This window comes from Sciurus vulgaris, assembly GCF_902686455.1.
Source record: "Sciurus vulgaris genome assembly, chromosome: 3".
Classification (NCBI taxonomy): domain Eukaryota; kingdom Metazoa; phylum Chordata; class Mammalia; order Rodentia; family Sciuridae; genus Sciurus; species Sciurus vulgaris.
Window position 1 is genome coordinate 39,153,533 of NC_136463.1, and position 25,932 is coordinate 39,179,464.

The 25,932-nt window shown below is 39.3% G+C and overlaps 1 protein-coding gene and 1 long non-coding RNA gene across 2 annotated transcripts; one reads left to right on the forward strand and one right to left on the reverse strand.

Moving 5' to 3' along the window:
- Nucleotides 1-6,843, reverse strand: LOC306657504. The gene is made up of 2 exons (XR_013762813.1): nt 6,362-6,843; nt 1-287 (listed from the first exon to the last, which is right to left on the reverse strand). It is a non-coding gene; the product is annotated as an uncharacterized lncRNA (long non-coding RNA).
- Nucleotides 5,117-24,834, forward strand: SLFN11 (schlafen family member 11). Its single transcript, XM_079133557.1, has 5 exons — nt 5,117-5,207; nt 17,603-18,684; nt 21,464-21,592; nt 22,871-23,594; nt 23,788-24,834. Exons 1-5 carry the CDS (start codon nt 5,149-5,151, stop codon nt 24,575-24,577), a joined length of 2,784 nt encoding a protein of 927 aa, XP_078989683.1. The 5' UTR covers nt 5,117-5,148; the 3' UTR covers nt 24,578-24,834.
- The last annotated feature ends 1,098 nt before the right edge of the window (nt 24,835-25,932 follow it).

Here is a 25,932-nt window from a genome sequence, read left to right on the forward strand (position 1 = left end):
TTTTTTTTTTTTTTTTTTTTTTTTTAATTTTTGCTTGTTCATGTCCAATGTTAGTCCACTGGAAGATATATTTTTGCAGAGTTGTAATCATGGTGTGCATTCCATTTTGTATCCTGTTCGGGTTGGTCCCTTCCCTCTCCGCAGTCTCCCATGTTGTAGGTGAGGCATTTTCCACATGGCAGCTCAGGGCAAGGTGGTTCTCAGTGCCACTGACAGGGAGGGCGATTCTCGGTGCAATAGGGTACCTTAGGTTCCAGCTCATTCCCTGATGCAGCCTAAATTCAGACCTACAGAGAGGAAGAGGGTGACAGGGTGGGCAGAAGATGAACAGCTCTTCACAAACTCCACAAAACATGGGTTAAGGTAGGGTGCAGACATTTCAAGGGACTCAGCAACAGAGGGACATAATTGGGATGAAAACATTCTTTCCTCCTCATCTCCCTACGGTCAGAAGCTGGCCTGGGTAGTTATGCTCTTGCGGAGTGATTGTTGCCAGGCGCAGAACTCAGGAAGTCTGTCTGTAAAACACATCTCTGGTTGCCCAAAAGTACTCGACAGGGGCAGAATGCGCCATCCCAAGTGCAATTTGAAGTGGGCGTGGTGGCACATCCATGCAGGTAATAATCCCAACTACTCAGGAAGCTGAGGCTGGAGTGTAACAGTGGTCCACTTGCCCTTTTGAATATAGCTCTGAGGCTTATTTTTACAAGGGACAAGTATTTCCTTTTCTCTTCTCCCTTTCCTGTTCCCTAACCTGGTGGCAGGTAACAAAATTACCCAGAGCTATCTGTGCTCTACAGGAAGGAGATGCCAGCTGAGAATCTGGGAAATGACTATCTCAAATTAACAAGTGAATGTTAACACACCTTCAGGGCATCCTGGGACCCTCTTTCTGGACACACATCTGGAACGTAGCCTTTGAAGAGCTCCTTTAAAATCCCCGTTTCTCCTGATGGGCAGAATCACAGCCTTTGGGACAGAAGTCCCCTGTGTTTCTCCTTTGCCAGCAAAGCAATAAACCTTCTTTTTCCTTTTTCTCAAAACTGTGTCCTCATTATTGAACTGGCACTGGGGACAAGGACTGAGCTTTCCGCAAAAGGAGGATTGCAAGTTTGAGGCCAGCTCGGGCAACTTAGTGAGACACTGTTTCAAAATAAAAAAGTAAAAAGGGCTGGGAGTGTAACTCAGTGGTAAAGCACATATGTGAAGACTTGGGTTTGATTGTGAGCACTGCAAAAAGAAAATGTCTGTATGGCTTTTTTTGTGTTAATTTGTCACATGGCAATTGTCAGGCCCTGCTAAAAATCCTAAGAAAGTAGAGGTAGGAACTGTGGCTCAGTGGTAGAGCGCTTGCCTGGCATGTGTGAGGCACTAGGTTCGATTCTCAGCACCGCATATAAATAAATGAATAAAATAAAGGTCTATCAACATCTAAAAAAAATTAAAAAAAAAAAAAAAAGAGAAAGTAGAGGTAAAATGTTGCCTTCCCTGCAGTTTCTGCCAATGAGGATGAGATCCTAAAATGTTGGGCTGCTTTACTTGTTCTGGAACCTGTGGAAGGGATCCTGAAGGAGTCGACAAGAAGGTAAGACTTCTTCTTAGCAAAGTCGCTTTTCACAGATCCCTCTCTGTAATGCTCAGTAAAGAGAGGAAGGTAAAAAATTTCCCCCCTTGTTCCCTTTTTTCCAAATGCAGACTGACAGGAGAAAAACTTTTGTAAAATTTAGTTCTCTAAACTATGACTCTTATGAATTAGGTTCTGTGTGTGATCAATAGCCTGCCAGGAGTAGTTTTCTTTTCTTATTCTGTCTTTTTTATTATGTCATAAAGAGAAAAATCATGAGATTCTCCTTTTGTCTTGTTTTATGGTACAAAAGTTTGGCCTTGTGACAAATGAAAACATTCTCTCTGGTCTCAGCCAGCCAGAAGGTGCAACTGTTGGTTTTTATCAGGTAACCAGCCAAACAAGCTGGGAACAGAATTTGTAAGGTGACAGGAAGCACCCTTTTTATCTTACTGTGCCAGTTCTCAGGGGAGTTTGTCTTAATAGGAAGCACAGGTTCAGAAGAGGCCTTTGTTCTTTCAGATACCATTATCTTGATAGTACTGGGAAACCCTTATCTTGGGGTGCCACAGGTTATTGGGTTTGTGACTAGAGGGGTTTTATGTTCCCATGGCCCACTTGACCCCACAAACATTCTTATTGTTATCTGTGACAAGGATCTTTGCTTTATTTGGCTCATTTTGGGAGTGAACATTCTGGGTCTTGGGAGGATTGTATTTTTTGCACCCTCTTTAGTGACAACTCTTGCATCCATGGGTAAGCCATAAAAGGCTTGTCTTTTAAGCCATAAAAAAGGTACTGGTTTTGAGTCACGATTAAGATTTGTATACTACAGTAGCACACACCTGTAATCCCAGTGACTCTGGAGGTTGAGGCAGGAGAATCACAAGTTTGAAGCCAGTCTTAGAAAATTAGCGAGACCTTAAGCAACTTAATGAGACCCTGTCTCAAAATGAAAAATAAAAAGGTTTGGGAATGTAGCTTAGTGGTAGAGCACTCCTGGGTTCAATCTCTAGTGCCCCTCTCCCCCCAAAAGATTGGTATGTCTTTGAAGATTTGGACTTGGAAGGATTTTTTTAGAGAGCTCTCATCCTAAATAGATGTCAATATTACTGATGGGAAGATTATATTGAAAGGCAAGTATTAAGACAAGATGAGCATCAATTCTTAAATAAATTATAAGTTTTTGTAAGTTCTGCAATAATACCTAATTTATGGTTAAGGTTTCAAATGAAAACTCCAAGATGACTGTTTGCTTCTGTTTGTATATTTATTCCTATGTAAGTGTGTTATGTAGCTGTGACATTTTTCTGCCTCTGGATGATATTGCACCAATATATGACCGTTGGAGTCAGCATGCCTGGAAAGAAACCCCACTTTTTGGGCATCAGATCTGCTATTTTGCTGCCGTCATTATTCTGCTCCCCACGCCACCTTACAACCCAGATCGTTTGCCCTGCAAACTTCCTAGCCAGTGATTGGTCCAGATTATTAGCCCACGAACCTCCTCGCCAACCATTGGTCCGTTGTTATTAGCCCGGGAAATTCCAATATTAAGGAGGAGCTCCTGCGCCATTCTCCCTCTCTCTTTCTTTGTTTCCCAGCCCCTAGCAGAAGCTGTGGTCGTCAGCCTACTAAAATCTCTGGTGTGAGTTCCCTTATTCCGAGGGTCTTTCTGGGTGCTATCACTGGACCGCGACACAGACCCGGCACCCCACAGTGCCTGCTCCCCGGGATTTAAGGGTCTGAACTGCCTTGGGACCCGAGTTGAGCTGTATTTTTCTTAGAATCTGCACTTTTGAAAATTGTGCCAAAAGGTTCTGAGAAGCAGCCAAGACTGGGTATAAATGATCTGGTTTGTGATATCTGTAATTCCGTTTTCTCTAGTGCACGCAACACCTTTTCTCCTAGCTAAAAACGATTGTTAAATCCATGCTGTAACAATTCTTGCAGTCTCTGAGGGCACCCAAAGGAAACTAAACAAGATCTTAAGGGAATGGTGACTTGTGTGGGCTATGGAGGGTTAGCAGCCAAGGTGGTGAGCAGCAGAAACTTAATCAGGATGATATCTACAGTATCAGCTGCTGCTGCTTCGTCAATCACAGGGGATCGAGCAGGAAGGAATTTCTCCTCTTCCTCCTCCCCAGGGCTTTACTACTGAGCTGCACTACCAGCTCCACCAACAGGAATTTCTTTTCTGGTACTGGAGATTGAACCCAGGGGCACTCTACCACACAGTCACATTCCAGCCTTTTTTTGGGGGGGTGGGGGTGGGGCTGGGGATCCAACCCAGGGCTTTGTGTTTGCAAGGCAAACACTCTACCGACTGAGCTATCTTTCCAGCCCTTTATTTTTCATTTTGAGACAGGGTCTCTAAGTTGCTGTCACTGGCCTCAAACTTGTAATCCTCCCACCTCAGCCTTTTGAGTCCCTGGCACTACAGGTAAGCACCACTGTGCCTGACCCATCAGGAGGCATTTCAACTGGGCACCAATTACAACTCTCAGGATTATAAAAGCTACTAGAAAATTTAAGTGGGGGTCAGTGAGATGCACTTCTTCATTCTGTGACTCTAGTGTTTCTTGTTTGCTTGCTTATTTCTTGCCTTTTTTTTTTTTTCCTTTTACTTACTGACAAAAATGTTTCCTCAGTCACTCAGGCTAATTGTGATACTGCCGTTTATCAGTGAGGAGTTCTGCTCCCTCAGGTGTTGAAGTATAACATCAGAGAAGCACGCCAAGGCAAGCATATCAAGCAGGTTTTAAAGTAGTAAAAATACAGATTTCTCCCAGGAGGGAGAAGCGGGTCATGGCTGATGTTCTAGAATCCCAAGAAGTGAGCCCACCCTACATCTTTTATAGGTTAAGGTCTCTTTTATTCTCCAGTTCTTTCCCCCCTTATGTCTCCTTCCTGCCTAAGTGACTAGGTCCAGTTTTGCAGGTGAGATGCATGAAGTGAGAAGCAGATGGGCAGGGGGAGGGCCAAAGTGATTCAGTCAAGCAAGGGCCCAGGGGGCGTTAATTAGCAGCTCCCCCCGGTAGTCCTTGACAAGGACAGGTAAATTTGGTAATCAATGGGCTCCAGAGATCCTTGACATTACAGTCTCCAACTTCCAGAGGCAGATAGCTTTCATGGCCTCCATTTCCTGGATTTGACCAAATCTCCCATTTCTACACTAACTGCCTGTCCCCAATTCTAGCTTCAATTGTACAAAGTAAAATCTCCCTTCCTTTCCATATTCTTCCTCCACTCCTCCCTCCCTGGGGGTTAACGGTTGATTGTGTATTTAGGTTTTTTTTTTTTCATACATTATTTTCTCAGGGTTTAACGTGTTTCTTTAGTCTCAAGCCAAGAGTAACTAGAATTCACTCGAGTATTTAAGGGATGAATTCTTACTGACAAACAAGAAATAGCATTTCTCTTTCTGAGAAATCGAAACTTTCAAAAACGCGGAGAAACGCTTATGTTCCAGGAAGCTGAAACTTGGCATTCTTCCCAGGCTTGCTTTTCTCCCTGGGGTTTAGATTTAAGGACTATTTCTTCCCTCTGAAGGCGATCACCACCCTCAGTCCAGCTGTGAACCGATGAATAGATCAGGGGGCCCGGTCTCAGCATTCTATCGCTGGGAATCTTCATACCCAAGGTAAGTACAGATTGCGCGAGAAACCAAGCAGTGCTTATTCAACAGAGAGGTCTTAAAAAGACATCACAGGGGCTGGGGTTGTGGCTCAGTGGGAGGGCGCTTGCCTAGCATGTGTGAGGCACTGGGTTTGATTCTCAGCACTGCATATAAGTAAATAAAAAATAAAGGTCCACCAACAACTGAAAAAAAAAGATCACAGAGCCCGGCGCTGTGGCGCTCGCCTTTAATCCTAGAGGCTGAGGATCGCAAGTTCAAAGCCAGCCTCAGCAACTTGGTGAGACCCTGTTATTGGCATCAGATCTGCTATTTGCTGCCGCCCTTATTCTGCCTCCCCCATACCACTTTACAACCCACAACCCACGAAATTCCTAGCCAGTAATTGGTCCAGATTGTTAGCCCAGGAACCTCCTGCCAGCCATTGGTCAGTTGTTATTAGCCCGCCAAATTCCACTCCGCGCCCCCCCCACCCCGCCATTTTCTCTCTCTCCTCCTCACTCTTGGGTGCGCTGCTCTCTCTTTCATTTTCTGTCTCTCACCCTGCAGGCAGATACTCTGCCTGTCCGCTTAATAAAGTCTCTTGCGTGAGTTCCCGCAACTGGATGTAGAGCACCACTGGGTTCAGTCGAGAGAGAGAGAGAGAGAGAGAATGAATGAATATGAATGAAAATCCACTTTGTGCCCGCGTGGTGATGCACTGCTGTAATCCCAACGTCTAGGGAGGCTGAGGGAGGTGGGTTGCAAGTTTGAGGCCGATCTCGGCAATTAGCAATACCCTGTCTCAAAATAAAAAACAAAAACATGGCTGGAGATGTAGCTCAAAGGTAAAGCGCCCCTAGGTTCAATCCCCAGTATTGGGGGGCGGGGGGTGGGTGGGAAATCACCCTGGGGCCGGAGAAGTTTGCCTTCCTTAGGCAAGAGAGGTGGAGATGGACACAGGGATCCAGACTACTTTTTTTTTTTTTTTTTTTTTTTTTAGTTGTAGATAGATACAGTGCCTTTACTTTATGTATTTGGTGCTGAGGATGGAACCCAGTGCCTCACAGGTGCTGGACAAGCGCTCTGCCACTGAGCTCTACCCCTAGCCCCCTCCCACGCTTTTCTTAATTGCACGAAAATACACAGTGAGGAGAACTGGTTCTTAGAAGAGGACTTACTTTTTAGCTGAGACCAGGTGTACAGAAGATAGGCTTCCAGTCCCAAGCAGGCTAGCGGAGGTCTGAGACCCTGGAAGGCGTAGAGGTGTTTTTCAGAGGAGCGGAAACCAACTCTCAAATAGAACAATGAAGGAAGGAGCTAGAGCCTTGGTGGGAAGGGATGCCTGTGAAGAAGTTACCTAATTGCGGGAGATTCAAAGTGAGATTAGAGAAAGACTGCATTCCTAGTTTTCTTTTGAGCACTACAGGGGCGGGATCATGCTAATTTAGTTTTCTGAGAAAAACTGAAAAACGGGGGGAAATTCTAGTGTCATGTCTCAGCAAGCCGAAACTTGGCATTCAAGCAGCTGGAGTACTGCTGCTTAGTCAGGTCTGGCTCCCTGGATGTAGGATCTCTGCACTTTCACAGAGAAAGCCACTTGGTTTAATGCCCCACTTGTCATTGTCTTAAAATGACATCATAATTTTTGAATTTTAAATTTTCATTGGACTTCAAAATTATGTACCAAACCTTGCTCCCTAATAATTGTTAGGTGTGACATAATGCTCCTTTCAGTAAATATTACTAGTGTTAACACATTGCTTTGGTATGCCCACAACCCATGGACGTCTTTGTTCATTTATATTTATTTATTTTCAACAACCACTAGACTTAGTAAAGGAATACAGATGCTGTCCGTGTATTCACAGAAAAGAAAAATAAAAATAAAAAGAGAGAGAGAAGAAAACACACTTACCCTATTGGTTGATGTCTATGAAAAGTTCTCCAGATTTTCATAATATATGTATTATTTTGTTTTCAGGAGAGACTTGCACTCTATTGACTGGGAGGTAATGATCGAGTTGGATTTTTGAAGTTATTTTTTGCAAGTATGTCAAAAGACATTTGGTTATTTTACCAACACTAATTAAAGCACATAGTTGTGAAAGCATGAATTAGTGAATTTGCTCAGCTTTAATGAGTTGTATCCTGAAATCCTTGTGGAGATGGGACACAAATGAATATATAACTATGAAAAAATTGTCAGGTGGATAGAGGAGAGATGTCTGCCACTTTGCAACAGGAAAACAATTACCTGTAACATAAGATATTTATTTTCCTAAAACCCACATGTATTCTAGATATTTTCTCTAAACATCAATTGGCACATTTATTTTAACAACGTAAATGGTTTTTAAAATTTTTTTTTTTTTTTTAGTTGTCAATGGATATTTTCTTTTATTTATTTATATGTGGTGCTGAGTATGGAACCCAGGGCCTTGCTCATGCCTGGCAAGTGCTCTACCACTGAGCCATCACTCTGGTCCCCATAAATATGTTTTTTTTTATGTTAGCTACAATATCAGATGATTTTTTTTTTTTTAGAACTACTTCAGTCTGTGTGCACAAGAAAATCTGGAATACTAGAACCATAGTGTTGAAGTGTGGGGTCAAGAAATGAGTACAGGAGGCAGTCCACTCGTGATTCCAGGCCTGAGCAGGTTGCAACTGAGTTTGCTTCTTCACATGTGAGATTTAGGATGGCATGGGACTTGGGGACCAGGTCTGAGAATGTGGGTCTCATCAGTGCAGTGTGTTCTTTTTTGGCTTGTGTTTCTCAGAACCTGCAGGCCCAGGACCCTACTTCCCTATTCTGTTTTGTTAATTAATGGTTTTTCTTATACAATCTTTATTCTGGGATAAACCCAAATTTGTGTGTGTTCAATAATAACAATAGTGATAAACTTAAATAAGTGTAAAGATATAATAAAACACTTGTTACCCCAAATTTGTTCTTACTCCATTACCCCAAATGGACAATCAAATTGTTGACATTTTGCCACACTTTCTTAAGCTCCTCCTCCCCCACCTTTTTTTGGTATTGGGGATGGAGGCCAGGGGCACTTAACCACTGAGTCACATGCCCAGTCCCCTTTTAAACTATTTTATTTAGAGGCAGGATCTTGCTGAGTTGCTTAGGGCCTTGCTAAATTGATGACTCTGGCTTTGAACTCATAATCCTCCTGTCTCGGCCTCCTGAGTTGCTGGGATTACAGGTGTGTGGCACTGCACTTGGTTTATTTAAGCCATTTTGGTTTTTTTTTTTTTTTTTTTTTTTTTGGCACCAGGGATTGAACTCAGGGTCACTTGACCACTGAGCCACATGTCCAACCCTGTTTCGTATTTTATTTAGAGACAGGGGTCTCACTGAGTTGCTTAGCACCTTGCTTTTGCGAGTCTGGCTTTGAACTTGGGATCCTCCTGCCTCAGCCTCCCTCCTTTTTTTTTGGTTGTCAATGGACCTTTATTTTACTTATTTAGATGTGTTGTTGAGACTTGAACCCAGTGCCTTACACATGCTAGGCAGGCACTATCACTGAGCTACGACCCCAGCCCTCAGACTCCCTGTTTAAACTCAAAGTATTGTGGAAAATCTGAAGTTCTCTTTGCCTTCCATTTTCTGTTTCCCTTTCCTCCTTTTCCCAAAGGGCAACTACTATTCTAAATTTACTGTGTATCTTTTTTTTTCCCCACCACCATCCCAAGGGAGCTAACCTAGCCCGTTTTCTTATTATGTATCTTTAACAGAGGATTTTTAAACAGTTTATCATACACATATCCAGGAATAATATGTAATATTAGGTATGCATGTTTAAATGTTTAATTTTTTTTTAACATATCACTCACATGGATCATGAGAACAAGCAAGGTTTTCTATCCTCAATCAGAGAAAGTAGACTTTAAAAACCAAAGTTACTCAGAAAGGACAAAGAAAGCCATTTCATACTGCTTAAGGGAATTATCCATCAATAAGACGTAATGTATTTATGCATCTTTGTACATCAGACAAACCCTTCTCAATTTTTAGGATCAAATAAACCACAACACAATAATACTGGGTAACTTTAACATGTCTCTGTCACCACTGGATAAATCCTCCAAACAAAAACTAAAGTATAGAAGTAAAATATACAATTGCTAATTTAAATTTAACAGAAATATAGAATATTTCATCCATCAATGACTGAATACATTTTGTTCTCAGTAGCACATGGATCCTTCTCTAATATAGATCATGTTATGTTAGCTATCACATATGTTGGCATACAATTGTAATATTACCTGACTATATTTTTATCATCTGTAGGGTTATTTTGATAGCTCCCTTTCATTGAATTGATTTTTGTGTTCTTACTTTTTTCTTGATTAGAATTATTTATTTTTTAAATTAAATTTTAGCTGTATTATTTCTTCTCAGTTTCATACATTTCTGCTCCTACTGTTATTTTTCCTTCCTACCTAATTTGAAAATAATTTGTTATTCTAGCTTCTTTCTGATATAAGTACTTTAAGTTATAAATGTTTAGCTGAGTACTGTTTTATCCCAGAGATCCTGATATTTTAAGCTTTTATTATCACTTAATTCAAAGCACTTTTTATTTACTTTTCTTGTGCTTTCTTCCTTGACATCTGAGATATTTATAGGTGTGTCATTTAATTTTAAAATTGTTGACATGTGGGATGGAGTTCTATATATCTGAAGATGATTGATTTCTAATGTAATAAATCATGCAGGAAACATAGTCTGCATAATTTCAAATTTAAAAAAGTAACAGAATGCTGGGGCTCAGTGGCAGAGTGCTGGGCTGGCATGTGTGAGGCACTGGGTTGGATCCTTAGCACCATATAAAAATAAACAAAAATCATGCTGTTCATCTATAACAACAACAAAATTTTTTAAAAGAGTGATGGAAATGCTTTTTATATTGATTGTATTGGTTATATACATGTCAAAACTGATCAAATTGCGTACTTCAAATATGTGTATTTTGTTGTACATCAATTTTACCTCAATAAAGCTATGGAAAAAAAAGTTTAATTTTTTTAGTACTGGGAATTGAATCCAGGGGCACTCTACCACTGAGCTAATCCCCAGCCCTTTTTGTTTTATATTTTGAAACAGGATCTTACTAGGTTGTCCAGGCTGGCCTCAGACTTGCAGTGCACCTGCCTCTGGGAGTCACTGGAATTATAAATGTGTGCCACCAAACTTGACTGCGTGTTTAGTTTATATGGACTGAGTAATTCTATAAGTATGTCTCTGCAACTTATTTTTTAAAAATATTTTTTGGTTATCGATAGATCTTTATTTTACTTATTTATGTGTGTTGCTGAGAACTGAACCCAGTGCCTCACACATGCCAGGCAAGCACTCTACAACTGAGCCACAACCCCAGCCCCAACTTATTTTTACTCCACATTTTGTTTCTGATCTAGATCAGCAAGCATGTGTTGGTTTATTGTCTTAAAGCAATACTTAGTAGTCCTTTAAATAAATGTTACTGTGTTTTTTCTCTTTTCTTTATTTATGAACATGTAAGCCAGTTCCAGAACAGTCTTACAAATAAGGCTAAGTTATTGTTATAATAATGGTTATTGTTAAATAACCATTCTTGTCTCCTTGTCAATGTACATTATTGACAAGGTTTTTTTCATAAGGGATAAACCAAATTGTGGGACTGATGGGCCAGAGGTTATGTACATTTTAAGTTGTACTAGAAATTACTTATTTCTCTCCATGATGTTGCATAACTTTATATAGCTACCAATAATGAAGATTCCCAGTTTTTCTACATCTTGATAAATGCCTCATATTGCTAGGTTTATAGATATTTGCTCATCTAAGGAAACAAAATGGTATCTTTATCTTTCTTTACATTTGTTTGACTACTCTGAGGCTAAGCCATCTTCTCATATTTTTATTGGCCAGTTGTGGTTCCTGTTCTGTGAATACCTTTTCATTTCTTTCTTTCTTTCTTTCTTTTTTTTTTTTTTTGGTACCTAGGATTGAATCCAAGGGCACTTAAACCACTAAGCCACATCCCAACCCTTTTTATTTTTTTATTTTGTGACAAAGTCTCACCAAGTTGCTTAGGGCCTCAATAAATTGCTGAGGCTGGCCTTGAACTTGAAATCCTCCTGTCTCGGCCTCTGGGGTTGTTGAAATTAAAGGTGCGTGCGTCACCATGCCCAGCTTTTTTCTTTTTTCTTTTTCTTTCTTTTTTTTAATGCTGGAATCATCAACTACTTGATCATTTCTTCATTTCTTTTTCCTATTTCCATAGGGATGTTTGTTTTCCTTTTATTGGTCTGTAGGCATTCTTTGTATACTTTGATACTAATCCTTTCATTTATGCATTATAAAAATATAATATTCAGCCTCATCTTGTAAAACACCTTATTTTGAAATAATTATAGATTCACAGAGTTTCAAAGCTGGAGGACCCGTGTACCTTTCATCCAGTTTTCCCCAACAGTTAAACTTTATTGTAAAATACACCATCAACCAGGAAATTGACATCGGTACAATGTAGATGTTCTATTGTATATCTGTCATCTCTCCAATTAAGGTACAGCACAACCTCATCAACACAGAAATCTCCCTCACTCTACCTCCTGGTCATCCCACCTGCCTCCTCTTCTCCTTCATCTCTAACTCCTTGTAACCACTAATTTTTATTCTATAGGTTAGTAATTTCAAGAATGTTATATAAATGGAATAATATACATGTGATCTTTTGAGATGGACTCTTTTCACTCAATGTGTCTTTAAAATCCATCCAGTTGAGCTGGGGATGGAGCTTTGTTGGTAGACTGCTTGCCCAGTGTGCACAAAGCCCTGGGTTCAATTCCCAGCAGCACCAACACCACCAAAAAAAAAATCCATCCAGTTGTTTTGTGACTCAATAGTCTGTTCCTTTTTATTTCTCAGTGATAGTCTGTGATATAGATATACCACAGTTTATTTAACCGTTCACCTATTGTAAACATATCATAATTTTACAATCCATTTTGAGTTAATTTTTGTTTAAAAACTTTTGTGAATTTTGTTTAAGATGTGAGGTTTAATTTTAATCTTTGTTGGTACTGGTTATTGAACCCAAAGCCTCATATATGGTAGGCAAGCCCTGAGCTATATCCCTACTACTTTTTATTTTTATTTTATTTAGAGACTTCACTAAGTTGCCCAGGCTGGTCTTGAACTTGTGATCCTCCTGTCTCACCCTCTAAGTAGCTGGTATTTGTCATGTGCTGTTGTATCAAGTTTTGGTTTGGTTTAGTGCACATCTAAATTGCTCTAGCACCATTTTGAAAAGGCATTCATTCTCTATTAAATTATTTTTATGTTTTTATCAAAAATCAGGTAGCTGTCTTTGTGTTGGGCAATTTCTGGGTTCTCTAATCTGTTCCATTGGTCTATCTGTACATTCTTCTGCCAGTATCACACACTTTAGATAACTGGAGCTGTATAGTAAATCTTCTTTTCTTTTTCTTTATTATTATTATTATTTTGGTATTGGGTATTGAACTCAGGGCCACTTAACCACTGAGACACATCCCCAGCCCTTTTTTGTATTTTATTTAGAGATAGGGTCTCACTAAGTTGCTAAGGCTGGCTTTGAACTCGTGATCCTCCAGTCTTAGCCTCCACTGGGATTATAAGCATGTGCCACCAGCTATATAGTACATAGTAATTCTTAATGAAGTAGAGTGGTTCCTTACCCCTTCTTCTCCTCCTTCTTCTTCTCCTCCTCCTCCTCCTCCTTCTCCTTCTTCTTCTTTTAATTTTTAGAGTCATTCTGTGCACTGTTCCTTTTTAAAAAATTCTTTTCTTATTTGTAGGTGGAGACGATACATTTATTTATTTATTTATTTATATGTGGTGCTGAGGATCGAACCCAGTGCCTCACAAGTGCTAGGTAAGCACTTAACCACTGAGCTACAACCCCAGGTCTATACTTCATTCTTTTTTTTAAGAATATTATGTTAGCTATTATGTTAGTTCCTGTGCCTTCCCATTAACAAAATTAGAATAATTTTGTCTTTATATAAATAAAGTCTTCCTGAGATTTTGATAAAAATTGTGTTAAATCTGCATATCAATTTGAGGGAGAATTGACTGCTTTTCTATGTGGTTCCATCTTAAGTTCCTTTGATAATCTAAACTGTTGTGCATAGCAGCTGCTTATTTACTTTCTACATCCCCTAAACAGCAAACTCTCGAGCAAGGACCACATTTATTTTGTTCAGTACTACATTCTCTGGATTTAGCACAGTGGTAGGCAAATAATAGATACTCAATAAATATTTGTCGAGTAAATGATTTATGAATATCACTTATGATTAACTACTCCCAATTTAACAATTGAGAAATGACCAATGAACATGAATATGCTTGGTGAAATGCAATGTAGCCTTTGAAATATATAATTATAAATGTGACAATTTCAAAAATTTGGAGAAGTGATAAAAGATAAAGACAATGCAAAATTCTGTTCATTTGATGATTATAATTCATAAAAATGTAAAATTATTAAAGACCATAGAGGCAAGGGAAATACAAGTAAAAGGATTATTGTCATAATATTTGTGAAATTTTTAGAACCAAAAGACTGAATTTTATAGCTTGCCATATTTTTATGTGTCAAATGATGTATATTTAATAATGTAATAATTATAGGATTTTGAAAATAAAAAAATTTCTCGAGTAAACCCAACAGAACCATGTACCTCATAAAATTTTATTTGATAACTGTTGTGATGTTTTACTGTTATCGATTGAACTCTGTGATTGAGTTCTCAATTTTTTATTACTCTAGTTTTGTTTTTCTACATGTTTTTAAAACTGTATCTATTTGGGCACAGTAGCAGACATCTGTAATTCCAATGACTGAGGAGGCTGAGGCTGAAGAATCTGAAGTTCGAGGCCAGCTTCAGTAACTTGTGAGCAATTTGGAGAGACCCTGTCTCAAAATGAAAAATAAATAGAGCTGGGGATGTAGCTCAGTGGTAAAGCACCCTGGGTTCAATACCTGGTACCAAAAACAAGCCAAAAAACCCTCCAAAACAACAACAACAAAATATATATTTATATATTTTTCCAACTTTCTTAATATGTATTTGGATGGGACAAAATCTTATTATTTTATTGAAGAACTCAACCAGAGTTTCCCGTTTATTGATTTTCCTTCTTAAAGGGAAAAAAAAGATTAGGTACGCCTGGGTTTCTACCTCAAAAAATATAACCTACTCTCTTGGATATAGAAGGGAGTTATCAATATGAAAATAGTTATCCAAGGAAACTAATTAATATGTAATACTTGAGCGTAAATGTCCATATGAATAAGCATTAAACTTTGAAGTTCATATCACAAGTGGCACTTTTTATAAATAATCTGATAAGAACTTTAATGATCATAAAATAGAACAAATACAGTATAAACAGATTTTATTACAAAGAACATTTCAGACCTAAGGGTAAAATTGTGAGTAAACTGGACTTCTCAGCAACTTACTGCTCAGAATTCTATTTCCTTTCCACACCTGCATCAACCATCCTTTTATTTGTCCAGAGCTCTTCTTATTTATTTATTTATTTATTTACTTACTTACTTATTTATTGGTACCAGGGATTGAACTCAGGGGCACTGGACCACTGAACCACATCCCCAGGCCTACTTTGTATTTTATTTAGAGACAGAGGTTTCAGCGAGTTGCTTAGTGCCTTGCTGGATTCTCCTGCCTCAGCCTCCTGAGGGAGCTGCGGGGATTATAGGCATTCACCTGACCACCCTGCCCATCACCGCCAGATCTCTTTCTAAATAATAAAAATGCCAGTGGCTTCTCTGAAAGACAAACCCCAAACAAACCAAAAAGCAAAACAAACAAAAAACCAAATCTTAATCTTGTTAGTTAAATAATTGCTTTAGTACCTTCCAATTTCCTTCTGCCTTACATTTATCATTCCCTCTATTTTTGTGTTTCTTTGTTATCTACCTCTTATTTTAAAGTGATATGAAGCACTCTACTTTTACCTTTTTCTCATACTAATATGGGCACTTAGGGCTGTGAATTTTTCTCCATTTTTTGTTTTGTTTTGTTTTATTGTTTTGGTAACAGCGATTGAAGACAGGAGTGCTTAGTTATGATCCACATTTACAGCCTTTTTAATATTTTATTTAGAGACAGGGTCTTACTGAGTTTCTTGCGATCCTTCTGCTTTAACCTCCCAAGCTGCTGGGATTACAGGTGTTTCACAATCATGCCCTGCCAGGTAGATTCTTTGGGTCTCTTGTCAGCCCTTGGTGTGCCCCAACTGAGATCATTGAATGTTTCCTGAACTAATAAATCAGAATGGCTTGTTTTTTTTTTTTTTAATTTAATTTTATTTTTGGGTACTGGGGTTGAACACAAGAGTGCTTAATTGTTGAGCCACATCTTGTATTTTATCTAGAGACAGGGTCTCACTGAGTTGCTTGGCACCACAATAAGTTGCTGAGGCTGACTTTGAACTTGTGATCCTCTTGCCTCAGCCTCCTGAGCCACTGGAATTACAGGCATGTGCCACCTTGCCTGGCAGAGTGGCATGTTTTGAATGTATCATCAAGCAAAAGAGAAAAATGACTGCGCAGGTTGCAGTCCAATTATGCGTCTTCAGAGCACCCTCCTTACCAGAGTGCAGGGAAGTTTTTATTGATTTGCACAACCACTCCCGAATATAACGTCTTTGAAATCAGAAACACTAAGAACCGTGGATCCTTCTGTTCCCCATTTGTCAGGCCTACTCCCAGCTATGGTCATCTTCTTTTCCAACTCGGTCCACCTAAGAATGTGCAGTTCAAAAATTTAAGCACTGTATTACCAATGTTCTAACTTCCTATGCCTCGCTGTTCTTTTAAATTTTGGGAGCCAAAGATTTTATATTTTCTGTTGTGAATTCTTTCAAACTTACAGGGAAATATAGAGAATGATATCATTATATTATTATATAATTAGACACTAGTATGTCCACCACTCAAATTTAAAAGATAAGGTCAATAAAAATTTTCTTAGTATGGATACTTTTAAACTATGCAGAAAAGTAGAGAGAATGGGATAGTGACTCCCACTAACTATCCAGTTGCCCAAGTCATAACCCCCGTGAACTGCATTTTAGCCCTTTTTCTCTTTTCTTGTCAAATCCATCATAGCACCATGTTAATTTTATTTTAAATCTCTCTCAGATCTAGGAAATAAATTCTTTGCACCTTCGCTGACAACTGTGTGGCCCCAGGCCACCATCTCTCGTGTTGTTTACTGTCAAATCCTTCTTACCAGTTTGCCCTCTCGAATTGGTTCTCTGCTCTGAATTAATAAAATGCCTACCCCTTTAAAAAAATTACAGTACAGTGAAATTAACATTTCTGGTGTATAGTTCCATGTGCCACCCCTTTGTAATCACGCTTTCCCCCTTCCCATAGCCCATGGCAACCACGGATCTGTTCTTCATTTGTAACATGTCTTTTAATGGCTACCTTTTCATGTCACTCTCCCTTCTTCAAAAATCTTTCCTTCGCTTTTCACTGCTAAGAGCAGTGGCCCTTTTCTAATTCTGAGCTTTATCTTTCACTGTTTCTCTCCTCATCTACCATCCCCTGTTACTCTAAAGTTCTGGTCAGACTGAACATCTTTCTTTTTTTTTTAAGTTGTGCTGGGTACTGGGGATTGAACCCAGAGCCTTGTGCATGCAAGGCAAGCACGCTACCAACTGAGCTATATCCCCAGCCCAAGCCTGAATATCTTTTTCCTGCTTTATTTATTTATTTTTATTGAGCCTTTTTATTTTTTTATTTTTAATTTTAATTTTTTGGTACTGGGGATTGACCCCAGGGGTGCCACATCACTGAGCAATCTTCCTGGCCCTTTTTATTTTTTGAGACAGGGTCTTACTAAGTTGCTGAGGTTGGCCCCCAACTTACAATCCTCCTGCCTCAGCCTCCCCAGTCACTGGGATTACAGGCATGCTGGGCCTCTTCACTGCTTCAACATGCTATTTTCTTTGCTAGTTTCAGGACTTCCCATATTTCACTCTGATGGTAAAGCTTTAATTCCTTTTCCTACTGACTGATTCCTGTACTTGGGTAATTTGGATCTTAGCTTGAATACTCTTTCCACCAGGAAGACTTCCTTATTCATATTAGGTTGGTTGTTAATATTTGATGCTTCTTCTTTCAGAGTACTTTGCATATCATATTTCCTCTCTGACTGTAAGATCCGAGAGGCAGGGGCTATGCCTTTTCTTGATTTGCCACTGAATCTCCAGCCCCCGGTACTTAGCAGGAACTTGATGAACATTTTTGAACGAATGAGTGAACGTATTTCGTGGGTACTATTCAATTTACTTTTTATTAATATGAGATACATGTTTTAATGGTTTTCAGTTGCAGTATGGACATGGAGAAACATAATTCATCTTTGGCGGAAGATTTATCTCATCCAGACTTAGTCCTCAACATAGGAAAAGTGACTCTTGGTGAAAGATACAGAAAAGAGCTGCAGAAACCTCAGAGAGATCAGGAGAAAGTGAAGATTTTACAGGCTGCGTGTGCTTTATTAAACTCAGGAGGAGGAGTGATTCAGATGGAAACAGCAGACCAGATTGAACAGCCAGTGGAGATGGGACAGGACTTGGAAATGTCCCTGAGAGAGCTTATTCAATCTTCAGACTTGCAGGCTTTCTTTGAATACAAGCACCAAGGGAGGTGTTCTTACATTTTTGTTAAATCTTGGAGCAGTGGCCCTTCACCTGAAGACAGTTCCACTAAGCCCCGCATTTGCAGCCTGAGCTCTTCGCTGTATCGTAGATCTGGCACCTCGGTGTGTCTCATGAAATCAGGAGAGGCATTCGATTTCCTAGTAACCAGGAAAAAGAATGTAAAATGTAGTCAGAATAATGAAGAATTTTTACAGAGTAAAATTTCCAGAGCTGCACATCAGAACATCTCTGAAGCGAATCTTGCTTTCCAAGTGTTCCAGAGAAACCGACTTGAATATGGTGAAATCCTACCTTTTCCTGAGTCTCAATCTGTAGAGTTTAAACAGTTCTCTACAAAACACATTCAGGAATATGTAAAAGGCCTAATTCCAGAGTATATCTCTGCATTTGCAAACAGTGGTGGAGGCTATCTTTTTATTGGGGTGGAGGATAAGAGTAGGAAAGTCCTGGGATGTGCTAAAGACAATGTTGACTGTGCATCTTTGACAAGAGCCGTAGCAAAAGCAGTTTCCAAGTTGCCCATTGTCCATGTCTGCTCTTCTGAAGCACAGTTATCTTATAGGACCAAAGTCATAGATGTGTTTCTCAAGGAAGACTTGTATGGTTATGTCTTTGCAATTGAAGTGGAACCATTCTGTTGTATGGTATTCTCAGAAGCTCCCAGTTCATGGATAGTAAATGATAAGAAGAACATCTACACCCTGACAACTGAGAAATGGGTACACATGATGATGGACACTGATCCAGGTAAAAGCAGAAAGCTCCTCCCTCCCTATCCTTTCTGCCTCTTGGGCATCTCCACATTACAATTTTTCTTTGTTTTCTGTGACACTGGAAATCTTACATCCACTGAGTACCTTGATTCTCCAAGTACCTTGCTTTTCATACAAGAGAAAGTTCTGTTGAGTAGATCAGAAACCTAAATCAGGTTTTTAAAAAATTTTTAATTTTATTTGTTCTAATTAGTTGTATATGATGATAGAATGCATTTATACATTTTGCTAGATCATACACAGAGTATAATCTCTCATTTTTCTGATTATACATATTGCAGAATCACATCGGTCATACCGTCATACATGTACACGAGGTAACAATGTCTGTTTCACTCTACTATACAACATACAAAATCTCTGGGACACTATGAAGGCAGTACTAAGAGGAAAATTCATTGCATTGAGCTCATTTATTAAAAGAATAAAAAGTCAACTAATAAATGATCTAATACGTTTCAAAGCCCTAGAAAAAGAAGAATAAATCAGATGTTTGATAGAGAAAATTTTCCACATTAGAAATCGAAGAGAAAAATATTTCGGAAGGGATGCTCTTAAAGTGGTGTTCTGAAACTGACTTTTATTGACTCTAAGGCCAATTATTAAATTTTCAGAGCAGGCTGTTAAACACATCCTTTGTGAATAGCTAAGTTTTTGTTTTTGTGCTAGGACTGAACCCAGGGCCTTACACATGCTAGGCAAGGGCTCTACCAACTGAGCTACATCCTCAGCCCCAGAATAGTTTAAGTTTTAATATATGCTTGCAATTAAATAATGTATGTTACAAACAACTAATAAATACAAACTCACTACTTCCTAATTATTTACTAAATTTTACTGTTATCTGTACATGAGATTATTTACATCTATTGTGTGTGTGTGGTGGAAATACCATAAAATGGAGTGCTGCTGTACATTTTTTCCCAACTCTGCATTTAGTGACATTATGTGGATGGTTTGAAATTTCCATAGTGGGAATATTTATACCACAGAAATAAACAGTTGGCTACAAATGAAAAAAATCTTTTCTCAACTAGACCTGGTTATTAGACTTCTAATAGCATAGTGCCATTTTCTTGGATTAGCTACTTGCAGTATTTAAAAATCTTTGAAGTTTGCTGTAACCTCATAATAGTACCTCTACCTAAATTAAGATGCCTTCTGTGTCTTGATCCTTGGAAACATTAGTGGCTTTGCAGCTCAGAAAAACCTAAAAGTAATTCAGGGTGATGAGGGACATCCAATGCAAATAATATAAGCCAGGTCTGTCCTCAGTACCCTCACATTCTTCCTGAATGTGCTTTGAATAATTTGTCTTTATTTCCACTCGTCACCATGTACCCATTATGCTCTAAGCCAGAGGCCACAATCCGATTGACTACTCTGCTCCTAACAATTTTCCATACTTGGCATTATGATTTTTTTTCTAACCTTGTTTGCTATTTTCCTCATCATGCTATGATTTGGTGGACTAGTGGGCTATCTCAGTCTTTCTGGAATGACTGAGAATTTGCCAAGCTTGGAGAGACACAGAGCATCATATAAAATTTGGGACAGTCTTTTGTGTGACATGGGTGGCTTGTTGGAAAGGGAATGTTATAAATCTGACTTCCATCTCTAAATCATGTGGAAGAGCTTAATAATGCAATCCCTGATGTCCTTTGATTTTATACCTTGTACCTTTAGGAATAAACATGGGTGTCTGTATGTCACTGATATCTTTACATGATGAGTTTCTTGTTCCTGATATTTTTGAATGGAAATCTTTTTGTTCCCCACAAGTACTCCTGATAGGTAGAAGTCAGCATTCATAAACATAACTACCATGGTCTTGGAAAGTTTGTGTAAAAGTAAATTAAGCATATTTTAACTATATAAAAATCAATTTAAAGAAATGATTTGTACCCATCCATTTACTCAGTAAGCTGACAGTAATGTCATGGTTCAACCTAAAATATAGTAGTGATTTAAATGAGTGAATGAATATTTGGTTAGTGAATTTCACCTAAGCATTTGCTATTAGGAGCTAGTTGAATTCCTGAAATGTGATGATCCTTACATTCTATGCTGCAAGGGATATAAGGTAAGGTAAAGTTTATGCTTCTAAGGGCCTTCATTCTTTGATTTTTTTCTCCACATTTTTTATTGGTACATTATAGCTAATTCATTTTTCATTCATTTGAAAAATATTTATGTTCTAGGAATATCTACACAGATCCAAAGCAGACATAGTTCCTGACCTTTGTGGAGTTTATGGGTCCATCAAAGAAGATAGTCATTTAAAAAGTCCCTAAACTAATATATAATTAGAGTCCTTATAATGACTGCTGGAGAAAAGTACATGGAACTATAAGAACATTTAACAGAGATGAGAGTTGGGTGGAGGGAAGGTGGTAAAGGATAGAGAGGTGATATAAAATAAGACACACAAACACAGATGTGGGAACTAAAGAACGTGCTATGTATCATAAGAGACATACGAACAAAATGCAATCCTGACCGAGAATGAAGAATGATATTGAAAGGAGAGATACATTCAAACTTTCAATTACTGGCCCTTCAGTGGTAGATTTTGACAGTGTTAATATGCAATGAACGCCCTGTCTAGACAGGTAAATGGGGAGCTGTCTCTACTATCTCCCAAGTCACACCACCTAGAAAATCATATATTCCACCCACTGCTCAGGCCTCTTTCAGACATGAGGGGATGAACTGAAATGTCAGAATAACATGAGTTTTTCTTCTTTGTCAAGATCTTCAGTGTTTGTCTGAAGACTTTGAATCTCAGCTGAGCCTATCTAGCGGACCTCCCCTCAGCAGACCTGTGTACTCCAAGAAAGGCCTGGAACACAAAAAGGATCTCCAGAGAATCTTATTTTCAGGTAGTAACTGTGGTTTGATTTCTTGACACCAATTTCTATGTTATGATGAAGGGAAATAGGTTGTTATGTTTGTGTTTTAAAAACTTGAAAACTCTGCAAATTCATAAGCCCGAGGTGATAATGTTCCAAGCCTATAGGTGACAGGTGAAGTACTTTCCCTACTCCAGGTGCTGGGAATCAAACCCAGGGCCTTGCACATACTAGGCAAGTGTCCTACACCTGAGCTATATCCTCAGCCTTGGTGATAGGTGGTTAAGAAGTGAATCCTCACTGACCTCACAAACTAAGGCGGCATGACATGTAGAATCCAGGAACATTATTTCCCGTAAGGAAACTCCTTGGGACAATTGACAAATGATGTCTTTTCTTCTTTTCTACTTCCTTTGTTTTTCAAAGCTTCATTCTAAACATATCCTTAAATTACCTTATTTTTTATACAATGAGCAAAACAATTACCAAAGAAATAGGCGCAACTGCATTTAAAATGATCACAACAAATCTTGATTCTCATGTATACTCTCACATCATCTCAACAGGATGAAAAACATCATTTTTCCTTTGGAACACATGATCATTGAAATAAGTTTGAAACCCTAAAATGCAAATTTATGCTTATGTGCCATAATTATTTCTGTTGCCTGAGGCTAAGGGAAGACTTTTGTGATGGGCAGAGCCCAACAATGATCACAAGTGACAGGAGCAAGAGTTCTGCTTCAGGAGGCACCTAAGGGCCTTGCCTGAAGTTCTCCCAGCCCAGGACTGCAAGAAATCCTCTGCTCAAAAAAGTTTTACATGACTCCATCTTCTTTACAAATACAGTGTTAGAGATCATCTTCTTCCTGGAAAGGCTACTTCTACTCCCATCATGGGGATTCTTCAGGGACATTTTGGGATTCACATACTTTGAGAAAAGGAAGGAGAAGAAGCATTACCATTTCTCCAGTGGCCACGATGAGCTGGACACTGTATGCTGTTTCATCTATTACTCCCCATAAAACTTGCGCTTGGTTAGTTTTCTTTATAGGAGAGGGATCAGTATCTTACAAAGGTTAGGGACTCTCTCAAGACATTTAAATAATAGGCACATAGATTTAGATGAGGTATGTCAGATATTTCAAGGCTTCTTTTTCTTGGAAATATAATAATATTTACAAAAATATTTAAAAATCTGTCATTAACCATCATCTCAATCAACCAATTAATTATGATTAAATATGATTAATAATTATAATAAGTATATTTTTTCATCCCCCAAATTATCATTCTTTCTATGTCTAGTGCCACTGGAAAATGTGCGATACACTCCTGAATCCCTCTGGAAGGAGCTGTCCACACAGCATGAAGGACTGGAGGCGTTAATAAGTCAGCAAATGGATCCTTTCTCCCGGGGAATTCTGATTCTCTCTAGAAGCTGGGCGGTGGACCTGAAATTGAAAGGGAAGCAGGAAGTCATCTGTGATGCTCTACTGATCGCTCTGAACAGCACCCCCATCCTCTACACTGTTCTCAGGGATCAGGATGCAGAGGGGCAGGCCTACTGCACCAAGACTGCATTTACTTTGAAGCAGAAGTTGGTAAACATGGGTGGCTACACTGGGAAAGTGTGTGTCATACCCAAGGTTCTCTATCTGAGTTCCAAGAGCAATGCAGAGACCATGCAGGGGCCGGACTTTCTGGTAGATTACCCCTCATCCTATTACCTTACAGAAACCCAGCAAATGGAAACCTTGCTGCAGGCCCTCGTGATTGTCTTGCTTGGCTTCAGATCTTTCTTGAGTGATCAGCTTGGCTGTGAGATTTTAAATCTGCTCACAGTCCAACAGTATGAGATATTATCAACAAACCTCCGCAAGAGCAGACACTGGTTTGTCCATGGCTTGCCTGGCTCAGGGAAGACAATCATGGCCATGAAGATCATGGAGAAGATCAGAAATATGTTTGGCTGTGAGGCGGATAGAATTCTCTACATTTGTGAAAACCAGCCTCTGAAGAACTTTATTGGGTAAGCAGTTGGATCTTACACCTACATGTATTATTTAATCTGGGTTTATTTTTCTGCTAAGCCACCTTGTTCCTTGAGAATTAGATGGTGACATAATTTGTGGCAACAGTGCTATATTCAATGGAGCACAAAAGAGTGATCTTCTCCTTTATAAAGTAAAGGAAACTTTTGTGTGTCATTTTCATTGTTACAGGTATAAAGGGATCTGCCAGGCAGTGACCCGGAAAACCTTCATGAAGACAGACTTTGAAGATATTCAACACATCATTGTGGATGAAGCTCAGAACTTCCGCAAGGAAGATGGGGACTGGTATAGGAAGGCAAAAGATATCACTCGGAGGGAAAAAGAATGTCCAGGAATTCTCTGGATCTTTCTGGACTATTTTCAGACCAGCCACTTGGATATAAGTGGTCTCCCTCCTCTTTCATTTCAGTATCCAAGAGAAGAGCTCACCAAAGTAGTCCGCAATGCGAATAAAATAGCCCAATACCTACAAGAAGTGATGAAGGACATTAGAAGGAGACCAGCACCTAACATTCCCCATGGGTCCTTGGAGATGCTTCCTGAAGCTGAATGGGTTTGCGGTATCCAGGGAACCTTCCAGATTCTGAGAAATTTGACTATGGATCAAATTGTGACCATCGTGGCAGACAAGTGCAAGATGCTCTTAGAAAAGGGATATTCATTCAGAGATATCGCTGTGCTGGTTGGTACCACAGATGAAGTTGATCGCTATAAGCATGACCTTCTGAGAGTGATGAGGAAGAAAAGGGTGGTGCAGTTCAGTGATGCAAATGGCATGCTGAGTGACCACATTGTGTTGGACAGTATCCGGCGGTTCTCAGGCCTGGAAAGGAACGTTGTGTTTGGGATCCTTGAAAAGTCAGCCGAGCCTGCTATCTTAAAGAACATTCTGGCCTGTCTGGCTTCCAGGGCAAAACAACAGCTCTTTATTCTGTTTCATGGTAATTTCATAGTGTGATAGGCTAACAGATCTGGCTCTGTGAGAATGCTATAGGCCAGACTCTAAGGGAAATGACTAAACAGACTCCATTTTGCTCTGAGACTCCGTGTTATGCAGGTAATAAGTTTCTCCCATGGGAACACCCCGCCTCTGTATCCATCATCAGTTACTTAGTGTGACATGTTTAACAATACAAAATGACAATTCCTTTGTAAAGAAAAATTGCTCTCTTTTGATTCCTATTGCTCCTAAACAATGTATCATGTGAACAGTGATTGTGTGCATGTTAGTAACCATTCTTTAGTTTGTACCTAGGTAAGAGTCATTTTGACCCACTTCCCCCTCTGTCGATGATCTCATGATGTTAGTTTGTAATTTCGAATCATAGCAACAGACACTTATGATTGATATGATTTTTGGTATAAGAACCCCTACAACCCTATGGTCGGGGCTGTTCTCCCAATAGCCATTTTTTGGGGCATTATGTGCAACAGTCAGCTGGATGGTTTAATAAAGACTCTCAAATTTGGACTTCTCAGTGGTGATCGGTCTGTTCTTAAGTTGCACCCCATAACATTAGGAAGAACTGCAACCTGAAATGGGTTAGGACAACTGCTAGGGAGTTGTCTGTGTCTGTTTGGTTTTGCAGAAAATTTGCAGGTCAGATTTCGGCAGAGGTAAGAGTTGGGAACTGCTTGTGTCCTGCTCACTCTTTTCAGGGATTCTTCCCCTACCCCTTTCCAAAGACTGGTTATCCCCCCAGTTCAAAGGAACTTTAGCTGCCCTGCTCAGGGCAGACCAAAAAGCCATGAAAACAAGAAATGCCTCCTCTATTTTTCTTTCAAGTCTGGACTTTTTAATTGTGACTACACATAGTTTTTGTTTTTTCAAATTTGTCCAATTTCCATTTGTTTTCTGAAGAAGGGTAGTTGGTGAGAAGGTCATTTGTTCATTGAGGAAGCATAACTTCTTTATTGAATTCTTTACTTTCTTTTCTGTATTATTATTATTTTGGTTCTGGTGATTAGCCCCAGGGGCATTTCACCACTGAGCTCCATCCCCAGCCCTTTATATTTTTTATTTGGACACAGGGTCTGGTTCAGTTGTGGAGGCCAGCCTCAAACTTGTAATTGTAAGGAATCCCACGGAAACCACGCAGGACACAGGAAATCACATAAGGGAGTTTATTAGGCAAACAGAGTGTCTCCCTCCAGGGTAAGAGAGAAAATGAGAGGAAAAAAAAAGGGAAAGAGAAAGGGTGCGTGCTAGAGAGAGTGGAAAGCGAGGAGGAGAAAGAAAGTGAGTCAGGAGGAGAGAAAAGTAAGAGAGAAAAGATGGCGGTGAAGCTATCTTTAAGAATCCTGCGGGGCTAA

Coding starts and splice junctions, on each gene's coding strand:
- SLFN11 (XM_079133557.1), top strand. CDS start 5,149: ATGAATAGATCAGGGGGCCCGGTCTCAGCATTCTATCGCTGGGAATCT. Junction 18,685..21,463: donor GATGATGGACACTGATCCAG/GTAAAAGCAGAA, acceptor TTCTTTGTCAAG/ATCTTCAGTGTTTGTCTGAA. Junction 21,593..22,870: donor CCAGAGAATCTTATTTTCAG/GTAGTAACTGTG, acceptor TTCTATGTCTAG/TGCCACTGGAAAATGTGCGA.